At 41.7% G+C, this 21,915-nt stretch overlaps 1 protein-coding gene across 9 annotated transcripts in view; it reads left to right on the top strand.

Annotated features, from left to right (window-relative positions):
* Positions 1-21,915, top strand: part of CFAP221 (cilia and flagella associated protein 221) — a 135,516-nt gene that overhangs the window by 40,953 nt on the left and 72,648 nt on the right. For 7 of the 9 annotated variants that reach the window (XR_015145159.1, XR_015145158.1, XR_015145163.1 and 4 more), the window contains exons 7-8: positions 11,366-11,469; positions 15,779-15,938. Coding sequence is in view for 3 of the 9 variants with exons in the window: in XM_086349695.1 (XP_086205821.1) it covers positions 11,366-11,469; positions 15,779-15,938 (264 nt within the window). In the remaining 6 variants the exon portion in view is untranslated. The remainder of the gene's footprint in view (positions 1-11,365; positions 11,470-15,778; positions 15,939-21,915) is intronic. The other 2 variants (XR_015145169.1, XM_086349725.1) reach the window with 1 other exon arrangement.

The raw sequence follows: 21,915 nt of genomic DNA, 5'->3' as shown, positions 1-21,915 counted from the left end.
ATGATGCTTTCTAAGGCCCACTTGACTTCTCATTCCAGGATGTCTGGCTCTAGGTGAGTGATCACACCATCACGGTTATCTGTGTCATGAAGATCTTTTTTGTACAGTTCTTCCGTGTATTTTTGCCACCTCTTCTTAATATCTTCTGGTACTGTTAGGTCCATACTGTTTATGTCCTTTATTATGCCCATCTTTGCATGAAATGTTCCCTTGATATCTCTAATTTTCTTGAAGAGATCTCTTGTCTTTCCCATTCTATTGTTTTCCTCTGTTTCTTTGCATTGATCACTGAGGAAGGCTTTCTTATGTCTCCTTGCTATTCTTTGGAACTCTGCATTCAAATGGGTATATCTTTCCTTTTCTCAGCTATTTGTAAGTCCTCCTCAGACAACCATTTTGCATTTTTGCATTTCTTTTTCTTGGGGATGGTCTTGATCACTGCCTCCTATACAATGTTACAAACCTCCGTCCATATTTCTTCAGGCACTGTATCTATCAGATCTAATCCCTTGAATCTATTTCTCACTTCCACTGTATAATCGTAAGGGATTTGATTTAGGTCATATCTGAATGATCTAGTGGTTTTCCCTACTTTCTTCAATTTAAGTCTGAATTAGGCAATAAGGAGTTCATGATCTTAGCCCTAGTCAGCTCCCAGTCTTCTTTTTGCTGACTGCTTAGAGCTTCTCCATCTTTGGTTGCAAAGAATATAATGAATCTGATTTCATTGTTGGCCATCTGATGATGTCCATTTGCAGAGTCTTCTCTTGTGTTGTTGGAAGAGGGTGTTTGCTATGACCAGTGCGTTCTCTTGGCAAAACTCTATTAGCCTTTGCTCTGCTTCATTCTGTACTCCAAGGCCAAACTTGCCTGTTACTCCAGGTATCTCTTGACTTCCTACTTTTGCAATCCAGTCCCCTATAATGAAAAGGACATCTTTTTTGGATGTTAATTCTATAAGGTCTTGTAGGTCTTCATAGAACCGTTCAACTTCCACTTCTTCAGCATTAGTGGTTGGGGCTGCTGCTGCTGCTAAGTCGCTTCAGTCGTGTCCGACTCTGTGTGACTCCATAGACGGCAGCCTACCAGGCTCCCCCATCCCTGGGATTCTCCAGGCAAGAATACTGGAGTGGGTTGCCATTTCCTTCTCCAGTGCATGAAAGTGAAAAGTGAAAGTGAAGTCGCTCAGTCGTGTCCGACTCTTAGCAACCTCATGGACTGCAGCCTACCAGGCTCCTCCATCCATGGGATTTTCCAGGCAAGAGTACTGGAGTGGGGTGCCATTGCCTTCTCCAGTGGTTGGGGCATAGACTTGGATTACTGTGATATTGACTGGTTTGCCTTGGAAATAAACAGAGATCATTCTGTTGTTTTTGAGATTGTACCCAAGTACTGCATTTCGGACTCTTTGGTTGACTATGAAGGCCACTCCATTTCTTCTAAGGGAGTCTTGCCCACGGTAGTAGATATAATGGTCATCTGAGTTAAATTCATCCATTCCAGTCCATTTTAGTTCACTGATTCCTAAAATGTCAGTGTTCATTCTTGCCATCTCCTATTTGCCCACTTCCAATTTGCCTTGATTCTTGGACCTAACATTCCAGGTTCCTATGCAATATTGTTCTTTACAGCATTGGACTTTTCTTCCATCACCAGTCACATCCACAACTGGGCATTGTTTTTGCTTTGGCTCCATCTCTTCATTTTTTCTGGAGTTGTTTCTCCACTCTTCTCCAGTAGCATATTGGGCACCTACCGACCTGGGGAGTTCATCTTTCAGTGTCATATCTTTTTGCCTTTTCATACTGTTCACAGGGTTCTCAAGGCAAGAGTGCTGAAATGGTTTGCCATTCCCTTCTCCAGTGGACCACATTTTGTCAGAACTCTCCACCATGACCCATCTGTCTTGGGTGGCCCTACACTGCAAGGAGATCCAACCAGTCCATCCTAAAGGAGATCAGTCCTGGGTGTTCATTGGAAGGACTGATGTTAAAGCTGAAACTCCAATACTTTGGGCCACCTGTTGCGAAGAGCTGACTCATTTAAAAAGACCCTGATGCTGGGAAAGATTGAGGGCAGGAGGAGAAGGGGATGACAGAGGATAAGATGGTTGGATGGCATCACCGACTCGATGGACATGGATTTGGGTGGACTCCAGGAGTTGGTGATGGACAAGGAGACCTAGTGCTGTGGTTCACGGGGTGGCAAAGAGTCGGACACGACAGAGCGACTGAACTGAACTGAACTGACGTGTCATGGCTTATAGTTTCCTTGAGTTAGACAAGGCTGTGGTCCATGTGATCAGTTTTCTGTGATTGTGATTTTCATTCTGTCTGCCCTCTGAGGTGTAAGGATAGGAGGCTTACGGAAGCTTCCTGACGGGAGAGACTGACTGTGGGGGAAACTGGTTCTTGGTTCTGATGGGTGGAGCCATGCTCAGTAAATTTTAATCCAATTTTCTGTTGATGGGCGGGACTATGTTCCCTCCCTGTTGTTTGACTTGAGATCAAACTATGGCGGAAGTAATGAAGATAATGGCAACCTCCTTGAAAAGGTCCTGTGCACTGCTGCACTCGGTGCCTCTGACCCTGCAGCAGGCCACTGCCGAGGCACGCCTCTGCCGGAGACTTCTGGACACTCAACAGGCAAGTCTGGGTCAGTCTTTTGTGGGTCTGACTGCTCCTTTCTTCTGGGTCCTGGTGCACACAAGGTTTTGTTTCAGCCCTCCAAGAGTCTGTTTCCCTAGTCCTGGATAAGTTCTGGCGGCTCCATGGTGGCGTTAATAGTGACCTCCTCTAAGAGGGCTTATGCCACACTCAGGTCTGCTGTACCCAGAGCCCCTGCACCTGTGACAGGCCACTGCTGACCTGTCCTCCACAGGGGACACTCAAACACTCAAAGGCAGGTCTGGCTCAGTCTCTTTGGGGTCTCCTGGTGTGCACCAGGTTTTGTTTGAGCCCTCCAAGTGTCTCTGGCAGGTATGAGGTTTGATTCTAAATGCAGTTTTGCCCCTCCTACTGTCTTGCTGGGGTTTCTCCTTTGCCCTTGGACATGGGGTATCTTTTTTTGGTGTGATCCAACATCCTCCTGTCAATGGTTGTTCAGCAGCGAGTTGTAATTTTGGAGTTCTCAGAGGAGAAGATGAGTGCATGTCCTTCTACTCTGCCACCTTGTGACCCTCACCATTCCAACCTCATCTCTTATTAACCGTATGTCCTTGGACAGCCCCACACTGGTCAGTTTGTTTATCTATGAAATGGGCAGAATAATAGTGCTTACCTTCTCGGTTGGCTGAGGCACAAGCACATGGCTGGGACATGTGAAGAGCGACTACTGAAAAGAGAAAACGACCTTAAAATGTCCAAGTTAAGATTCCCACCAGAAATGGGGTAAAGGCAGTCATTCACTAAGGGAGAAATGAGGTGAGGAAGAGAGAATGCTGTCTGGGTCTGGTTTTTCCTTACTGCTGTGTAACAAACCACCCTAGAAGCAGTGGCTTAAAGTAACAGCAGTCATTTATTTTGCTCCTGGATCTACGTTTTGAAGGCTCCTTGATGGAGAAAGTTGCCCTGCTTTGTGCAGAGTCAGCTGAGGCTGCTTAGCCAAGCCAAGGGATCCACTTCCCAGATTGGTCCACTCGCACGCTGCTGTTTCCTGGGCTGAGCTGGGTGCAGGGCTGGTAGCCTCGGTTCTCTCCACATGGGTCTCTCCAAAGGCTGCTTGTGCTTCCTGCCAACCTGGCAACAAGGTAAGCACCCAGGAGGATCGAGGGATGCCAGTCTCCTGGGTATGGCCTTAGGAAAGCAGTGCAGCATCGTTATTTCTGCTGCTCTCCAGGAGCTGAGTGGCCAGAGAGCCCAGATCCCAGGGAAGGAGACTGGGGATCCACCTCTCAGTAGACAAAAAATGGGTTTGTTTTCATATTTATGTATTTATTTTTGCCTGCTTCGGCTCTTGGTTGAGATACTCAGGCTCTCAGTTGCAGCACAGAGTCTTCTCTCTAGTTATGGTGCAGGGACCCCAGAGTGCATGGGCTCTGTAGGTGAGGCCCACAGGCTCAGTTGTAGCACATGGGCTTAGCTGCCCCCCAGCATGTGGGATCTGAGTTCCCCGACCAGGGATCAAACCCATGTCTACTGCATTGTAAGGCAGATTCTTAACCACTGGACCGCCAGAGAAGTCCCAATATAGATGAGCTCACTCAGATTCGATTTTCTCATGAGTCTTCTGTACATTTGAAAAGGAGTGGGTCTCATGCGAATACATCATTGCTGTCCACAGCTTTGGATCTCTAAGCGATTCCTATATCAGTGAGTAATTGACAAGGGAAAAGTCCTGCTAAATTGACGTGTTTACATAGTCTACATTATGGTTTAAATTTTATGTATGTCTCTGTGAAGAGGCTTCCCTTTATCTTGATGGTTACAAGTAACATGTAATAGCTGATGATTAATTTACTGTGGCCTCTGAATCGAGCATCTTGTAATAAGTTAGCATCTGTCATGCTTTTTACTGTTACTGACTCATGCTTGGGTCTGCTTGCCCATGTGCAGCAAAGCCATCCTAATGACAGCAGGTCGTGGTGAAGGAAAGTGCAGTGTTAATTACAGGCAACCAAGAAGGAGTCTAGACACCTAGTGCTTAAAAGGCCTGAACTCCTTGAAAGGTTTCAGGGAAAAGTTTTTAAAGACAGAGTGAGGAAAGAGGGTAGTGGGGTGTGTGGTCAGCTCATGGACATTCTTCTAATTGGATTATGGTGAGGTTATCGGGAGTCAGCATCATCAACCTTCTGGTTCCAACCGGTCTGGAGTCTACATGCTTGTGGGTAGCATACCAGTAACTTCTCCCACCTGGTGGGAATCTCAGTATCTACAAGACAGCTCAAAGGATGTGGCCCAGAATATTATCTATAAGCCCTTGAGGAGGAACTGAAGATCCTTGACTTTGTCTAATGGCTAAAGTGTTAGAATTTTGTCTTGCCTGATGGTTTTCCTTTCTTTCTCCATTTTCTCATTCTCTGATTAAATTGACTCTTTGGAACTCAGGAAAGGTCTAGGAGGCCACAGTTTTTCCACAGTGAAGAGGCAGGTAGAGGACATGGGGGTCAGGGCAGGGAGTCTGTTCCAGGAAGGCCCCATACAGTCCCTCTCAGTGACATTATCAGTCAACCTTCACTCTCCAAAAAGGAGTCCAGTACTATTTATGTCAAGATGGCTCACTCAGTCCACTCTCTAAACATGGAGGTTTTTTAATTAGAGAGGAAATTTGCTTTTATGTTATCCCCAATAAGTTCACAAGATTATACATTCTCTCAAGAAATCGTTGATTACTCCTAACTAACACAATGTTAGATTTTAGGGTAAATGATGAAAATAACATCAGAGTAAAGTAGAAACAAATGTTATATAATTTACTGGAAATTAATGCTGTGTCTGGCCCTCTTCTAGCATTTATTTAGAAAAGGGACAAGAAAGAAATTTGCGTTTATATTATTTTATAATATTTACTTTCTGTGAGGGAAACTGGTACTCTTTTCTTCTAATAGGCACAGAGTTTGTACATGGTCATAAGACTGGTATTTAAAAAGTTTGAGTTGGATTTTATTAAAAATAAGTCATAAGTCTTTTCAAGTGCTTAATATATTTTTATACATAGCCTTAATGTAATTGATTAAATGTTTAAATAATAAAGTAGCAGGGATAAAAGTTGTCTTTACTTGAAGAGTATTAACTTCTATCTGCTTTAATTTTTTTAATATTATTTATTTATTTTTATTTTGGTTGTGCTGGGCCCTCGCCACTGCATGCAGGGCCCCTGCTAATTGCAGAGAGCAGGGATGGGTGGTAGGGATGGGGAGGGCAGTCTCTTTTGTGGTATATGAGCTCTTGGACACGAGGGCCTCAGCACCCACAGCATACAGACCCAGCTGCCCCATGGCATATGGAATCCTCCTGGACCAGGGATCAAACCTATGTCTCCTGCAGTGGCAGGAGAACTCCCAACCACTGGTCCACCAGGAAAGTTCTGCTTTAATATTTTAATTGGCTACTTTCTATAAATCATAGAAGAACTCTAATTCAGGCTCCTATCTGCATCTGAGGATTAATAGGCATAGAATATGTATATTTATTCATGTTTCTTCACTGCCAGTCACTTTTTATTGTATTTTAGCAATGGAATTTAGTTGAGAATTTTTAAGGCCCCCAGAATCTAATGGGATTCTGTTTCTTCACATATGGAAAACTTCTAAATAACCTAAGCTTCCTATCTGCCAGAATTTCTCTTGACCCAAATTAATGTAGATCGCCCTTGATTTATGATGAAGGAAACCAGTCACATAATTTGATATTTGTAGTGTGAACTGCAACGATGAAAACCAAGTTCAGTTTTTCCACTGCCTATGTATTCCTGGCACTGCTGTGTCTCCTGAATCAAGCCACTTGGAATTTTGTGCCCTTAAGGAATTGTTTGTTTTTCCGACTGATTAATGCATCAGGAACTTGGCTTCATGTAATCATCATTAAACAAATACTCTGACACCTTTTCTATGGGAATTATCAGAGCTTTGAAGTTAGCTACAGATTGGGTAAATATAAAAAGCACTACCAGTTTTTGTTTGTGTTTTAGTTCAGGAAAATGTAAACATTCAACTTTTAGCAGAGGATCCCTGAGCAGCTGCTGGGGTAGCTCTGAGCAGACCCCTGGGGATACTGACTGGAGGCCCATACAGCCCAGGTGGCTTGTGAGTCACGGACCTAATCTTCAGGGACCAGGTTCGGGCATCTTGAGAGATATATAATTTGTAATGTTAGTTTTATCTACCCAGTGCTATAAAATACCTGAAGCTCAGTGGGGCCTAAGTGTCTGTTAGGTTGAATTGCCTCGAAAAACGTAATGACTTTTAGGTACCCTGTATTTCAGAATCAGAAAGCATCTCATACAGTTAAGATGGATGAACTGATACTTCTAATAGAGCCTGATTTAGGACAGAATTTATGAGTTGGTTAAAAAAAATAAAAAAGCTATGGAACCAGACCACCTGACCTGCCTCTTGAGAAATCTGTATGCAGGTCAGGAAGCAACAGTTAGAACTGGACATGGAACAACAGACTGGTTCCAAATAGGAAAAGGAGTTCGTCAAGGCTGTATATTGTCACCCTGTTTATTTAACTTATATGCAGAGTACATCATGAGAAACGCTGGACTGGAAGAAACACAAGCTGGAATCAAGATTGCCGGGAGAAATATCAATAACCTCAGATAAGCAGATGACACCACCCTTATGGCAGAAAGTGAAGAGGAACTAAGAAGCCTCTTGATGAAAGTGAAAGTGGAGAGTGAAAAAGTTGGCTTAAAGCTCAACATTCAGAAAACGAAGATCATGGCATCCAGTCCCATCACCTCATGGGAAATAGATGGGGAAACAGTGGAAACAGTGTCAGACTTTATTTTTCTGGGTTCCAAAATCACTGCAGATGGTGACTACAGCCATGAAATTAAAAGACGCTTACTTCTTGGAAGGAAAGTTATGACCAACCTAGATAGCATATTCAAAAGCAGAGACATTACTTTGCCAACAAAGGTTCGTCTAGTCAAGGCTATGGTTTTTCCAGTGGTCATGTATGGATGTAAGAGTTGGACTGTGAAGAAGGTTGAGCGCCAAAGAATTGATGCTTTTGAACTGTGGTGTTGGAGAAGACTCTTGAGAGTCCCTTGGACTGCAAGGAGATCCAACCAGTCCATTGTGAAGGAGATGAGCCCTGGGATTTCTTTGGAAGGAATGATGCTAAAGCTGAAACTCCAGTACTTTGGCTACCTCATGCGAAGAGTTGACTCATTGGAAAAGATTCTGATGCTGGGAGGGATTGGGGGCAAGAGGAGAAGGGGACGACAGAGGATGAGATGGCTGGATGGCATCACTGACTCGGTGGACGTTAGTCTGAGTGAACTCTGGGAGTTTGTGATGGACGGGGAGGCCTGGTGTGCTGCGATTCATGGGGTCGCAAAGAGTCAGACACGATTGAGCGACTGATCTGATTTGATTTGATCTGAAACATCAAAATGTTCCTAAATAGTTTAAGCACACATCTGTGATTGATTTTATGAAAAAAAATTTTAAAAAGTAGAAAAGGATGATAAATGTAATGGTGATCTATTTTATGGGCCTTTTTGAAAGAATAGAAGGAAAAAAAACAGACTTTCAGCTTTAAAACCATTCACCAGGAATGGAAAGAAGGATGATCTTTCCCTGCAGTGATATATGCTGTTTCTTCTAGTATTCCTGTGCTGTTGTTATTGCAACTTGGCTGCATTTGGTCCTTGGTTAGGTAAGCACACGTGGTATGCTTGCAATGTCCTGAGTGTAGAGGCCTGATGACAGCTCCATTTTCAGCAATAAGGCTTCCAGATGAACACAGGTTCACAGGGTCAAGTTGTTTTTCTTGAGGTGTACAAAGCAGACATTTACTCTATGAATACCTTCACCCACAGGTGTTTTAAAATGTGAACACTTTAGAACAAGAGTTAATGCAGATAAATGATTTCTGACTTGAACCACAGTGGCCAGAAACCTGCTGATCTTGCTTTCCCCTTCCAAAAGTTGCTGCTCTCAGCTCTGGCCCCAAGGGTGGCCAATAATTTACATTAAAAGAATGGGAAGATTAGTGAAAACTGGTTAATTTGACCATCTTTTTTTATAAGCAATTCATAAAAGAATTAAGACTAGAAATGTACATAATACATTACATAGTAAAGTGGCAGTCTCTTGATACTTTATAGCGACCTAGCTTTCCTTGAAAAGGAACTTAGAAAGTGATTCCTGGCATTATACTGCAGCAGTGGCTTGCCTTTGAAAGGAACTGCTGCTTTTCCTTCGTGGGGGGCGGGGGGAGGGAGACAAGCTACTCAAAGAGGGTACTGGATACTCTTTGAATTCTGCAAAGCTACTCAACACTTAGATCTGGTGTCATGTACACAGTGAGGGCTCAACAGATACCTTCAGGGGAGGAAGTTATCAGCTATAGAAGAGGTGGAGAAAAGGCCCAAGGGAGAATAATTCTTGTAAGCTTCTAGCAGCCTCAGACCACAGATGGTACTTTCTTTCTCAGTCAGCCAACAGAGTAAGTAGGTACATCTATTAATGTAAAAGACTGGTTTTTAAAATGTGCCTTTAATTCTAGATATTCATAACAGTTATTATGTACATTGTCTTGAAGAAATGTTGCAGCAGATATGGCATAAAAAAAAAGACCTCTTTCTGAAAAATGTCATGTTTTCTCTTTATTCCCTGTATACTTAGTAAACATGAAAGTGAAAGTGAAGTCGCTCAGTGTCTGACTCTTTGCAACTCTTTGCAACCTCGTGGACTGCAGCCTACCAGGCTCCTCCGTCCATGGGATTTTCCAAGCAAGAGTACTGGAGTGGGTTGCTGTTTCCTTCTCCAAGTAAACGTAGCTCAGTGTAATATAATTTTTCATAAAGTATGTACTGGGTATATGCGTGGTCATGGTGATGTGATACTAGAAAGGAGGAAGAGGTGGTACAGCAATAAAAACTATAGATTCTTTTAAAAAAAAATAAAAAATAAAAAAGCTATGAAGTATTCATCTCATTGTTGGCTGAAGCGATTACTCTGTATAATGACCCTTATCTTGAGTATATCAATGGATGTAATTAAAAACATTAATATCTAAAAGTTACAAGTTAATAAGAGAATAGAATAATCCAGTAGAAAAATGGGCAAAGAATACACACAGGCAATTCATAGAAGAGGAAATGCAAGGGTAAAATGAGTAGTAGGGTCAACCTCAAAGAAATGAAAATAAAGTGACATACTATTTCACCCTCATCAAGTTGGAAGAAGTTACAATGTCTGAGAATCCTGTGTTGGTAATCAGATGCTGCTTATGGGAGGATAAATTGGTTCAAGTGCTTCAGAGGGTACGTAGGCCATACCTAGCAAAGCTGATAATTTCACTTTACCGCTAACCAGTAATTCCATTTCTCTAGTCACAGCTAGAGCAGCTCTGGTCCACATGCATAAGGAGTCCCCCAAAGGACTGTCATTACCATCCTGAAGTAGTGAAAAGGCACAGACAACCTATACACCTTTCAGCACGAGAGCAGAGAGAGAAAGATGATGTCGACAAACAACAAACTACTTATCACTGGTTAAAACAAATGAACAGAACTTCACATGTCATCATGGATCAATCTCAAAGCATAACGCTGGGCAAAACTAACACATGGGTACATACGTACGTGGTGATATTTCTAAAATCCATGGGAATGATGGTGAATACACCCCTGGGGAGGCAAGAAGGAGCAGAGGACCAGGGAGAGGTAGGCAGGGAGCTTGAACTGTTCTGCATGTTTTATATCTGTTAAAATAAGACATTGGTTTACCCAAAGCAGAAGATTTTATAGAGCTTGGTAGTGGATAAAGGGATCTTTCTTTTATTATTTTCAGTATTTTCTTTATATTTGGAGTATTTCCAAATAATGAATTTAAGGCCAAGTAAAAATACTCCTGGCATCATTTTTCAAACCGTGTTTGAAATCTACTATATCCCCAAAGACGCTTACTCCTTGGAAGAAAAGTTATGACCAACCTAGATAGCATATTCAAAAGCAGAGACATTACTTTGCCAACAAAGGTTTGTCTAGTCAAGGCTATGGTTTTTCCTGTGGTCATGTATGGATGTGAGAGTTGGACTGTGGAGAAGGCTGAGCACCGAAGAATTGATGCTTTTGAACTGTGGTGTTGGAGAAGACTCTTGAGAGTCCCTTGGACTGCAAGGAGATCCAACCAGTCCATTGTGAAGGAGATCAGCCCTGGGTGTTCTTTGGAAGGAATGATGCTAAAGCTGAAACTCCAGTACTTTGGCCACCTCATGCAAAGAGTTGACTCATTGGAAAAGACTCTGATGCTGGGAGGGATTGGGGGCAGGAGGAGAAGGGGACGACAGAGGATGAGATGGCTGGATGGCATCACTGACTCGATGGACATGAGTCTGAGTGAACTCCGGGAGTTGGTGATGGACAGGGAGGCCTGGCATGCTGTGATTCATGGGGTCGCAAAGAGTCGGACACGACTGAGCAACTGATCTGATATCCCCAAAACTACTACTGCAAAAGGGTCATTTCACTTTGCCATCAGGATAGGCTCAGGGCTCTCTGAGACATGCCCCTGCCACAGCACCCAGAATGTGCTGTAGGCTAGCTGTCACCCGGGAATGAGTGTGTGAGGGTTGACTCTCCTCGTGGTTGTGGCTGTTTATTACATAACCTGAGTATTCTTTGATACCAAAAGAGCTAGTTACAAAGACAAATAATATTTTACAGTTTTCTTCTTCTTTTTTTGCAGCAAAAGCTACGTGATTCCTTTGTGGTGCAGTTGCCCTGTGGATTTCGAGTTTCATGTCACTGTGGTTCATCCTCATCAGGCCTTTACTGTGGAGCCAACATCAGGTAAGGAGAATTAATTCTCAAGTTGCCAATTTCCTGACGGTTCTCAGATTGAAGATGACTTGGAAAGTAGGTCCCAAGTTATGAAAGAGAATAAGCCACATTTGAATGTGTTATTTTCAAATGTGTAACAGTAACAGACTTTACATATCTGATAATGTAAATCAGAACCGGAAACTTGGGAGTAAACACAGTTTGGGATAATCTTTATCATGCAGATAATTTATACTTTATATTCAGGTCAGTTGCACCCCAGAGTCAAAACTTGAAATCAGGAGTTAATCCATTCTAATTCTAGTTTTAACTTCTGGTACTTACATGGTTTCATAGTCACCTTTAATACAGGTTCAAATAAAATGGGAATATTATATCTATTCAAGCCTTCAGAATCTTAGTGAAGGGTCTAAGGAATTTGTCTCACATGTGGCACGGACCATCTGTCTTTGCATGCCCCAAAGGATGTAGATCCCAAAGATACTCAGGACCTCTGAGAATGAAATCTCCACCTGAACTGACTTCTGCTTCCCAGTTTCTCTCTTGATGTTTAGGTTTGGGATTTAAATATCCACCCATTGTGGCCTGCTGTGAATCCTAAAATAGTTTTGTTTTTGTTTTGTGTTTTTTTCAGATTTATTGAGGTATAATGACATGTATATGATATGGATATAATTTTATACATAAAATTATAAGCTTTTTAAGTATATAATGTGATGATTTGACGTGTGTACGCATCATGAAAGGATTCTGTCATTGAGTTAATGAATATCCATCACCTCACAGAGCTGCCTTTTTTATTGGTGAAACATTTAAGTTCTATTCTCTCAGCAAATTTCAAGTATAGTCACCTTGTTTTATGTTAAAGCCTCAGACCTCATTCATTCTATAATTGAAAGTTTGTACCCTTTTACCAAATTCTCCTTACCACCACCTCCCCACTCCCAGCCCCTGGTAACATTTTTCAACTCTCTATTTCTCAGAATTAGACTTTTTTTTCTTCTGAATGTGTGTGTAAATGATACCTTACAGTATCTGTCTTTGGCTTATTTTACTTGCCATAATGCCACCCAAATTCATACATGTTGTCACAAATGGCAGGTTTACCTTCTTCTTTAACACTGAATAATATTGCATTATATATATATATATATGTATGTATGTATATGCCACATCTTCTTTATCCTTTCATCTGTCAGTGGACACAGAGTATTTTCATTCCCCTGGATATTGTGAATAATGCTGCAGTGAATGTGGTTTGGGATTTAAATAATCTCTTCAAAATAATGATTTCATTCCCTTTGCATATATACCCAGATGTGAGATTGCTGGATCATATGATAATTCCATAGGTTTCGAGGAAACCTCCGTACTGTTTTCCGTAGTGACTGCACCAGTTTGCATTTCCAGCACTGCACAAGTGTTCCCTTTTTTCTACCTTCTTGCCAGGATTTGTTATTTCTTTGATAATAGCCATTCTAACAGGTGTGAAATAATAATCTCATTTTATTTGCATTTTCCTGATGATTAGTGATGTTGAACATGTACCTGTTGGACATTTGTTTATCTTCTTTGGAAAAGTGTCTGTTTGGGTCCTCTGCTCATTTGAAAAAGTTGGGTTATCTTGGTGTTTTGTTATTGAGTTATATGATATCCTTGTGTATCTTGGGTATTCATGCCCTGTTGGATATGTGGTTTACAATATTTCCTTCCCTTCCATAGGTTGTCTTTTCATTTTGTTGATGTCTTCTTTGGTTGCGCAGAAGCTTTTGAACTTGGTGTGGTTTCATGTGTTTTTGCTTTTGTAGCCTTTGCTTTTGGTATCAAATTCCCAAAATCATTGTCAAGACCAATGTCAAGGAGCTTTTTTCTTTGTTTCCTTCTAGGAATTATATTGTCAGCTCTTACATTCAAGTCTTTAATCCATTTTGAAATCATTTTTTTAATCTTTAAATTTTTTATTGAAATATAGTTGATTTACAGTGTTGTGTTACTTTTAGGTATACAGCAAAGTGATTCAGTTATATATATACAAAATATAGTCACTTTTTAGATTATTTTCCCTGAAAGATTGTTATTCCAAGATATTGAGTAAAGTTCCCTGTGCTATGTAGTAGGTCTTTGTTGCTTATCCATTTTATGTAGAGTATCTGTTGATCCCAAACTCCAAATTAATCCTCCCTCCTGAATTTTACTTTTGTATGTGGTGTAAGATAGTGGTTCAGTTTTATTCTTTAGCATGTGGCTGTTCAGTCCTCCCAACACTTTACTGAAGAGATTGTCCTTGCCCTTTCGTATATTCTAGGATCCTTTGTTGCCAATTAATTGACCATATATGCATGAGTTTATTGCTGGGCTTTCTTTTTATTGTGTCTATTTAGAATGATGGATGTTAGTTAAACCCATTGTGGTGATTATTTCACAAATACGGAAGTCAAACCATCATGCTTCATACCTTAAATTTATACAGAGATGTTTGTTATTTCTCAATAAAACTGGAAAAAATTTATTTCAAGGCATTTTATTCTTTTTGTTGCAATTGTAAATGGAATTGATTTTTCATTTCATTTTCTCATAGTTTGTTGTTGGTGTGTAGAAACACAACTGATTTTTCTATATTGATTTTGTATCCTGAAACTTTACTGTCATTAATTCTATTAATAGTGGGTGTTTTATGTATTTTTCTGAAGCACAGCGCTTAGGATCTGAGAAGATGAAAGAGCTCTGGGACTGGGTGTCTGCCTTAGGGGCTTGCAGACTAGTTGGGAGACTGGCAAATTTGCAGAGTGACAGTTCGGGTGGTACCCGAGGACCGCAGGGTATCGGTGAGGGAAGGTGGTGGAGGCTTCTGCAGATGGAGCATCAGGAGGAGTTTTCTGTAACATGTGGGCTGACATAGGCTTTGAAGTTTTATTTATTGAGCTGGGAACGCAGTAACAAGCAGGCATTTGCTTTTGTGAGACTGAACTAGGGGAGGCAGATGACAGAGAGGTAATCCAGAAGATTGGAAGCTAAAGGAAGATCTGGAGGAAGGGCTTCCAGTCTGGGGAACAGCAAGTGCCAAGGCATGGGGTCCAGAGTGCCAGTGTCTGGTGACTGGAGCAGCAGCCCCACGCCTCATCCAGGCCTCTGCTTCAGCATCTCCTCACCTGAGACCTGATGTTCACATGTCTCAAATAGCTCCTTGTGTGTCGCTTGCTTCCCCATGGCCTACTCTGTGTTCATGACATGACTTGAGAATTTATATTCACTGGCTTATTTCTTTTTATTTGCCATCCTGGCCAGCATGTAAACTCCGTGAGCTCTGGGGCTTTGTGTGTGTGTGTGTGTGTATGTGTGTGTGTGTGTGTTTGGGCTGCGCCATATGGCATGTGTGAGCTTAGTCCCTGACTAGGGATAGATCCTGCACCCCTTGCACTGGCAGGCAGAGCCTTAATCACTGGACCACCAGAGAAGTCCCCTGGGACTTTTCTTTGTTTACTGCTGTGTTTCAAGTGCCTAAAACAGTGCCTGTCACATAGTAGGTGCTCAGTGAACGTCTGATGGCTGAATGAAAGGGCTCTGGGGTTGGCATAGAGAGCAAGGCAGAGGGTGGTCCAAGATTCAGAGGGACCCTAGATGGGAAGGAGCGGGGTTGCCAGGCAAGGCCTCTGTGGGGACCAGAGGAGTCCACCTACAGAGCAAACCAGAGAGCCTTCAGTGGAAGTCAGAAATGGTAGCCCTTCTCACACCTAGCATATCAATTCTTCTTTCCTCCTTGCCTTTATTTTCCTTTCCATGTTTGTTGAGAACTTAATTGCATTCCAAGCCCTGTTGGCACCAGAGACACAAAGGAGAAATAAACATCATGTGACATTTGCCTTTTGAGAGAACAGTTGTCTGTCCTGAAGATATAAAGTGAGAGAATCAAATTACACAAAAATATAGGGAACCAAATTATTTGGACACAAACTTTTACATGTGTTCCTTCATTTTCCCTGTGGCTCACAGCATGAACATTGATATCTGGGAATTATTAATAATGGCTTAAAGGTTACGGTTCTGGGAATTCACTTCTGACTCAGTAATGCTGACTCATAGTGTATGTTTATATAACTGGCACAATCAAGTTATGAGTATAAAGGATTAAGGTAGTAGTTGGTAAATAAGATCAATGTGAACATGCAGAAGTTGATTCACATGTATTTAATGAAAAGACTGATACTAGAAATACTTGTGCTTCTCATGGGAAGAATATATATGTGTGTGTGAGTCAGCCTCTTTGCTTGGACTTGGCAGGAAGAAAAAGCATCACGTTTTCTCATGTCTTTCCTCCCAGGAATAATCCCGGCGAATGGGAAGATGAATGTGACAGTGAAGTTTACCCCGTTTCAGTATGGGATGGCACAGATAAAAGTGCAGCTGTGGGTTTCACAGTTCAACTCTCAACCGTATGAGTGTGTCTTCACCGGGACATGCTACCCCAATGTGGCTTTAAAGTACGGCTCACTTCTGTTTTCCTTCAAACCCCAATTCTTCCTTTCATCTACTCCATTGTTTCTTTCTTGTAGCAGAATGCCATCAAAACCTTACTTAATATGCCTGGAACTAATATACAGTTACATGTCAATTCTATCTCAATTTAGAAACTTACTTAAATGGTGAACCTTCATAAAATACCCTTTAAAATATAACAGTGATGCAGAGAATATCTCTGTGCTTGTAGCAGTAGTTGCTTCTGCCAAGAGAGAGAAGAGCCAACCAAGAAAAGAGATTTTGGTGAGGATACTTTCTTTTACTGATTACTATCAGTGTGCTGTTTGAATTGTTGGCCACATGTGTGTATTAGTCTGTTCAAAAATTCAAGTCATAAAGCCAGAACCAAAGAGCTATATTCTAAGTTTCAATATAATATTATAATGAGTGGAGTGCCTGCCCTATGCACTGTCCACTGCAAAGCCCCACGGGAAATGGTCCGCACTCTAAAGATGCTGAAGACAGGAGCCGAAATAAGTCAAGTATAACAAGTGCCTTTGACATAAGGCAGAAATGGAAACATGCTGGGTGGGAGCTTTTCTTAAAGCACCCTCAGCATTCAAGTCAGAATAAAGATGTGCAATGGGTTTAAGTTTTAAACCCATGGGTTTAACTATAACCAGTTAGCCCTGAACTTCCATTTCCAGTGAATGTGAGCTCGTATTTTTATATCCAAATATATCTAGTTAATAAGGTGTTTTCTAACTTGCATGATGTTTATAGAAGTGAAAAGGAAAAAATTTCACAGTATAAATCCTAATCTTGAAAAATCCTTATAAATATTTCGAAAATGATGAAGGCAAAGGTTGATTTTCCTCCTCTCCCCTTCACACATACATTCACATCACATATTAACATCATTAGACATGTTAAAAGTGGAATAACAACCCACTATCAAAATAATAACTCCATGATTTATTATATATTTATATTATTATTTTCTTTCTCAGAAGCCAAAGCAGCTTGAGTCAACTGTAGAATGTTAGTGTGACCTGCTGAACCCAAATCTTGCAAGTTCCTGTAGTAAAACTAAAGTAGTTCAGCCAATAAAGAGGTAACATTGGACATAAAAGAAAACCAGTCCTCACTTTCCTGGTGTCAGTTAACTGACTGAGAAGAATGCTGTTTGCAGCTCACAACATGCGCCACAACACACAGACGACCTCCTCAGAGGCGTCACTTGAATGGGACTTTGACATGTCTGCTGCTGCTGCTGCTGCTAAGTCACCTCAGTCATGTCCGACTCTATGTGACCGCATAGACGGCAGCCCACCCGGCTGCCCCGTCCCTGGGATTCTCCAGGCAAGAACACTGGAGTGGGTTGCCATTTCCTTCTCCAATGCATGAAAGTGAAAAGTGAAAGTGAAGTCGCTCAGTCGTGTCCGACTCTTAGCGGCCCCATGGACTGCAGCCTACCAGGGTCCTCCAACCATGGGATTTTCCAGGCAAGAGTACTGGAGTGGGGTGCCATTGCCTTCTCCGTTGACATGTCTACCCCTCCATAGACACGTTCTTAAACACAGTGGCGCATTGCATGGCAGAAGCTCCAAGCAGGAACAGATGCACACCTTTTCTAAACTATGTTTTGGTTTCCCATCTGGAGTTTAGTATCTGATCTAGAACACTCTTGACGTTTTCAAGGACCATGTCTCAAGACTTGCCTGTCTCCCCAGGCTTCAGGTAGTGCTGGAACACAGATATTCCACCAGGAAGGGGAAAAATGATCCAGCTGCAGTGTTCTCTGAAGATTTCACAGGTGCTTTTTTCTGTTTCAGAGTTGGATGTGTGATGAACTCACATCCAATTGGCACTGCCAATTCCATGTAACTCTTGGTTTCTCGCTTTCTCATATCCCTTCATTTCCATCGTCAACACTAGTAGTTCAATTCAGTTCAATCACTCAGTTGTGTCCGACTCTTGCAACCACATGAATTGCAGCATGCCAGGCCTCCCTGTCCATCACCAACTCCCGGAGTTCACCCAAACTCATGTCCATTGAGTCAATGATGTCATCCAGCCATCTCATCCTCTGTCATCCCCTTCTCCTCCTGCCCCCAATCCCTCCCAGCATCAGAGTCTTCCAATGAGTCAACTTTTCGCATGAGGTGGCCAAAGTATTGGAGTTTCAGCTTTAGCATCATTCCTTCCAAAGAACACCCAGGACTGATCACCTTTAGAATGGACTGGCTGGATCTCCTTGCTTTCCAAGGGACTCTCAAGAGTCTTCTCCAACACCACAGTTCAAAAACATCAATTCTTCGGTGCTCAGCCTTCTTCACAGTCCAACTCTCACATCCATACATGACCACTGGAAAAACCAAAGCCTTGACTAGACGGACCTTTGTTGGCAAAGTAACGTCTCTGCTTTTGAATATGCTATCTAGGTCGGTCATAACTTTCCTTCCAAGGAGTAAGCGTCTTTTAATTTCATGGCTGCAATCACCATCTGCAGTGATTTTGGAGCCCCCAAAAAGTAAAGTCTGACACTGTTTCCACTATTTCCCTATTTGCCATGAAGTGATGGGACCAGATGCCATGATCTTCGTTTTCTGAATGTTGAGCTTTAAGCCAACTTTTTCACTCTCCTCTTTCACTTTCATCAAGAGGCTTTTTAGTTCCTCTTCAGTTTCTGCCATAAGGGTGGTGTCATCTGCATATCTGAGATAATTGATATTTCTCCCGGCAATCTTGATTCCAGCTTGTGTTTCTTCCAGCCCAGCATTTCTCACGATGTACTCTGCATATAAGTTAAGTAAGCAGGGTGACAATATACAGCCTTGACGTACTCCTTTTCCTATTTGGAACCAGTCTGTTCCACGTCCAGTTCTAACTGTTGCTTCCTGACCTGCATACAGGTTTCTCAAGAGGCAGGTCAGGTGGTCTGGTATTCCCATCTCTTTCAGAATTTTCCACAGTTTATTGTGATCCACACAGTCAAAGGCTTTGGCATAGTCAGTAAAGCAGAAGTAGATATTTTTCTGGAACCCGCTTGCTTTTTCAATGATTCAGCGGATGTTGGCAATTTAATCTCTGGTTCCTCTGCCTTTTCTAAAACCAGCTTGAACATCAGGAAGTTCATAGCTGATGTATTGCTGAAGCCTGGCTTGGAGAATTTTGAGCATTACTTTACTAGCGTGTGAGATGAGCGCAATTGTGCGGTAGTTTGAGCATTCTTTGGCATTGCCTTTCTTTGGGATTGGAATGAAAACTGACCTTTTCCAGTCCTGTGGCCACTGCTGAGTTTTCCAAATTTGCTGGCATATTGAGTGTAGCACTTTCACAGCATCATCTTCCAGGATTTGAAATAGCTCAACTGGAATTCCATCACCTCCACTAGCTATCTGGGGAGGAATTATAAATAGCTGTGAAAAGAAGAGAAATGAAAAGCAAAGGAGAAAAAGAAAGATATAAGCATCTGAGTGCAGAGTTCCAAAGAATAGCAAGAAGAGACAAGAAAGTCTTCCTCAGCGATCAATGCAAAGACATAGAGGAAAACAACAGAATGGGAAAGACTAGAGATCTCTTCAAGAAAATTAGAGATACCAAGGAAACATTTCATGCAAAGATGGGCTCGATAAAGGACAGAAATGGTATGGACCTAACAGAAGCAGAAGATATTAAGAGGTGGCAAGAATACTCAGAAGAACTGTACAAAAAAGATCTTCATGACCAAGATAACCACGATGGTGTGATCAGTCACCTAGAGCCAGACATCCTGGAATGCGAAGTCAAGTGGGCCTTAGAAAGCATCACTACGAACACTAGTAGTTAGACTTCTTAAAGAGACTGTTTTCTGTTTTTCTGATTGAAATGTAATTGACTTAACACCGTTGTGTTAATTTCTGCTGTTCAGCAATGTGACTGTTATATGCATATATACATATACATACATATATATATATTCTTATTCATATTCTTTTCCGTATGGTTTATCACAGGATGTTGAATACAGTTCCCTGTGCTCTACAGTAGGACCTTGTTGTTCACCCATCCTGTATATAATAATTTGCATCTGTGAATCCCAAACTCCTCATACTTCCCTCCCCCATCCTTCTCCTCCTTGGCAACCAGAAGTCTGTTCTCTTTGCCTGTGAGTCTATTTTGTAGATAAGTTTGTTTGTGTCATATTTTAGATTCCATATATATAAGTGATATCTTATGGTATTTGTCTTTCTCTTTCTGACTTACTTCACTTAGTACGGTAATCTCTAGGTCCATGCATGTTGTTGGGCATTATTTTGTTCATTTTGTGGCTGAATAGTATTCCATTGTATATATGTACCACATCTTCTTTGTCCATTCATATGTTGATGGACATTTAGGTTGTTTCTGGCTATTGTCCTGGTTATTGTAAATGTGTTGCTATGAACATAGGGGTGCATGTATCTTTTAGAATTACGGTTTTGTCTGGATACATGCCCAGGAAGGGGATTGCAGGATCATATGGTAGCTCTAGTTTTAGTTTTTTAAGGAACCTCCATGCTGTTCTCCATAATAACTGCACCAACTTACATTCCCATTAACAGTGTATAAGGTTCCATCTCAAGGAGACTGGTTTTTTTTAACATCCTCAAATATTCTGGGTTGTTTCCCAAATGTTTATGGCAGAGGTGGTGTCAGAGCTCTGCTCTGTTGAGATGTGAACACCAGGCCACAGCTCATCCCTCACCAAGCATCTCATCCTTGCACCTCACAGCGTGTCCATCAGTATGCATCCCTCCCACCCAGGGACAGGTTCTCCCATGCCTGGGACCTTTCAGGACTCTCACACTGGCCTTACTGAATCTGGGACTGCAGGCCTATAACCTGTGTTATGCAGGGCAGCTGAATCAGTAGGTGCTGAACCAAAGCAAATGGAGTGTCAGAATGCCTAAACGGCAGCAATTTCTCATCTTCTCTCTGAAGTGTCACCGTCAGGTGTCATCCCACAAAACTTGTGCTTGAGGAAATGCTTTCATGGGCAGCATTTATGAACATAGCGTGGTTCTACTACCCCTCATGACAAATAAACAGCTTCTGCAGACATGGAAGCAGCCCTGTCTATACCTATCCATGTTCAAAGTAGTTTTAATTTATAGAAAAGATCTCAAACATTAGCCTGAATCACTTTAATTGGAGGATAATTGCTTTACAATGCTGTGTTGCTTTCTGCTTTACAACAGCATGAATCAACCATAAGTATACATATGTCCTGTCCCTCTTGAACCTCCCTGCCATGCCCACATCCCATCCCAACCCTCTAGGTTGTCACAGAGCACTGTGTTGAGCTCCCTGTGTGAATACAGCAACTTCACACTATTTTACATATGGTATCTATTTTACATATGGTAATGAATATGTTTCAGTGCTACTCTCTCAATTCATCCCACCCTCTCCTTTGCCCACTGTAGCCACAAGTCTCTTCTCTATATCTACGTCTCTATTCCTGCCCTGCAAATAGGTTTATCAGTACCATTTTTCTAGGTTTCATATATATGCGTTAATATTCAATATTTGTTTTTCTCTTCCTTACTTACTTCACTCTGTATCCACCTCCCTAAAACTGACTCAAATTTGCTCCTTTTTATGGCTGAGTAATATTCCATTGTATATATTACCACAACTTATTTATCCATTCATCTGTTGATGGACATCTAGATTGCTGCCATGTCCTGGCTATTGTAAATAGTGCTACAATGAATATTGGGGTACATGTATTTTTTGAATTATGGTTTTCTCAGGGTATATGCCCAGTAGTGGGATTGCTGGGTCATGTGGTAGATTTATTTCTAGCTTTTTTTTTAAGGAATCTCCATACTGTTCTTCAAAGTGGCTGTATCAATTTATATCCCTACCAACAGTGCAAGAGGGATCCCTTTTCTCCACACCCTCTCTAGCGTTAATTGTTTGTTGATTTTTTGATGATGGCCATTCTGACTAGTGTGAGATAATACCTCACCC

Source organism: Bos grunniens, chromosome 2 (genome assembly GCF_055505025.1).
Source record: "Bos grunniens cultivar Pamir isolate PY7600 chromosome 2, Bosgru_T2T1.0, whole genome shotgun sequence".
In the NCBI taxonomy this organism is placed as follows: domain Eukaryota; kingdom Metazoa; phylum Chordata; class Mammalia; order Artiodactyla; family Bovidae; genus Bos; species Bos grunniens.
The sequence above is the reverse complement of the archived record's forward strand: the minus strand, read 5'-3'. Positions and strand labels throughout refer to the sequence as shown.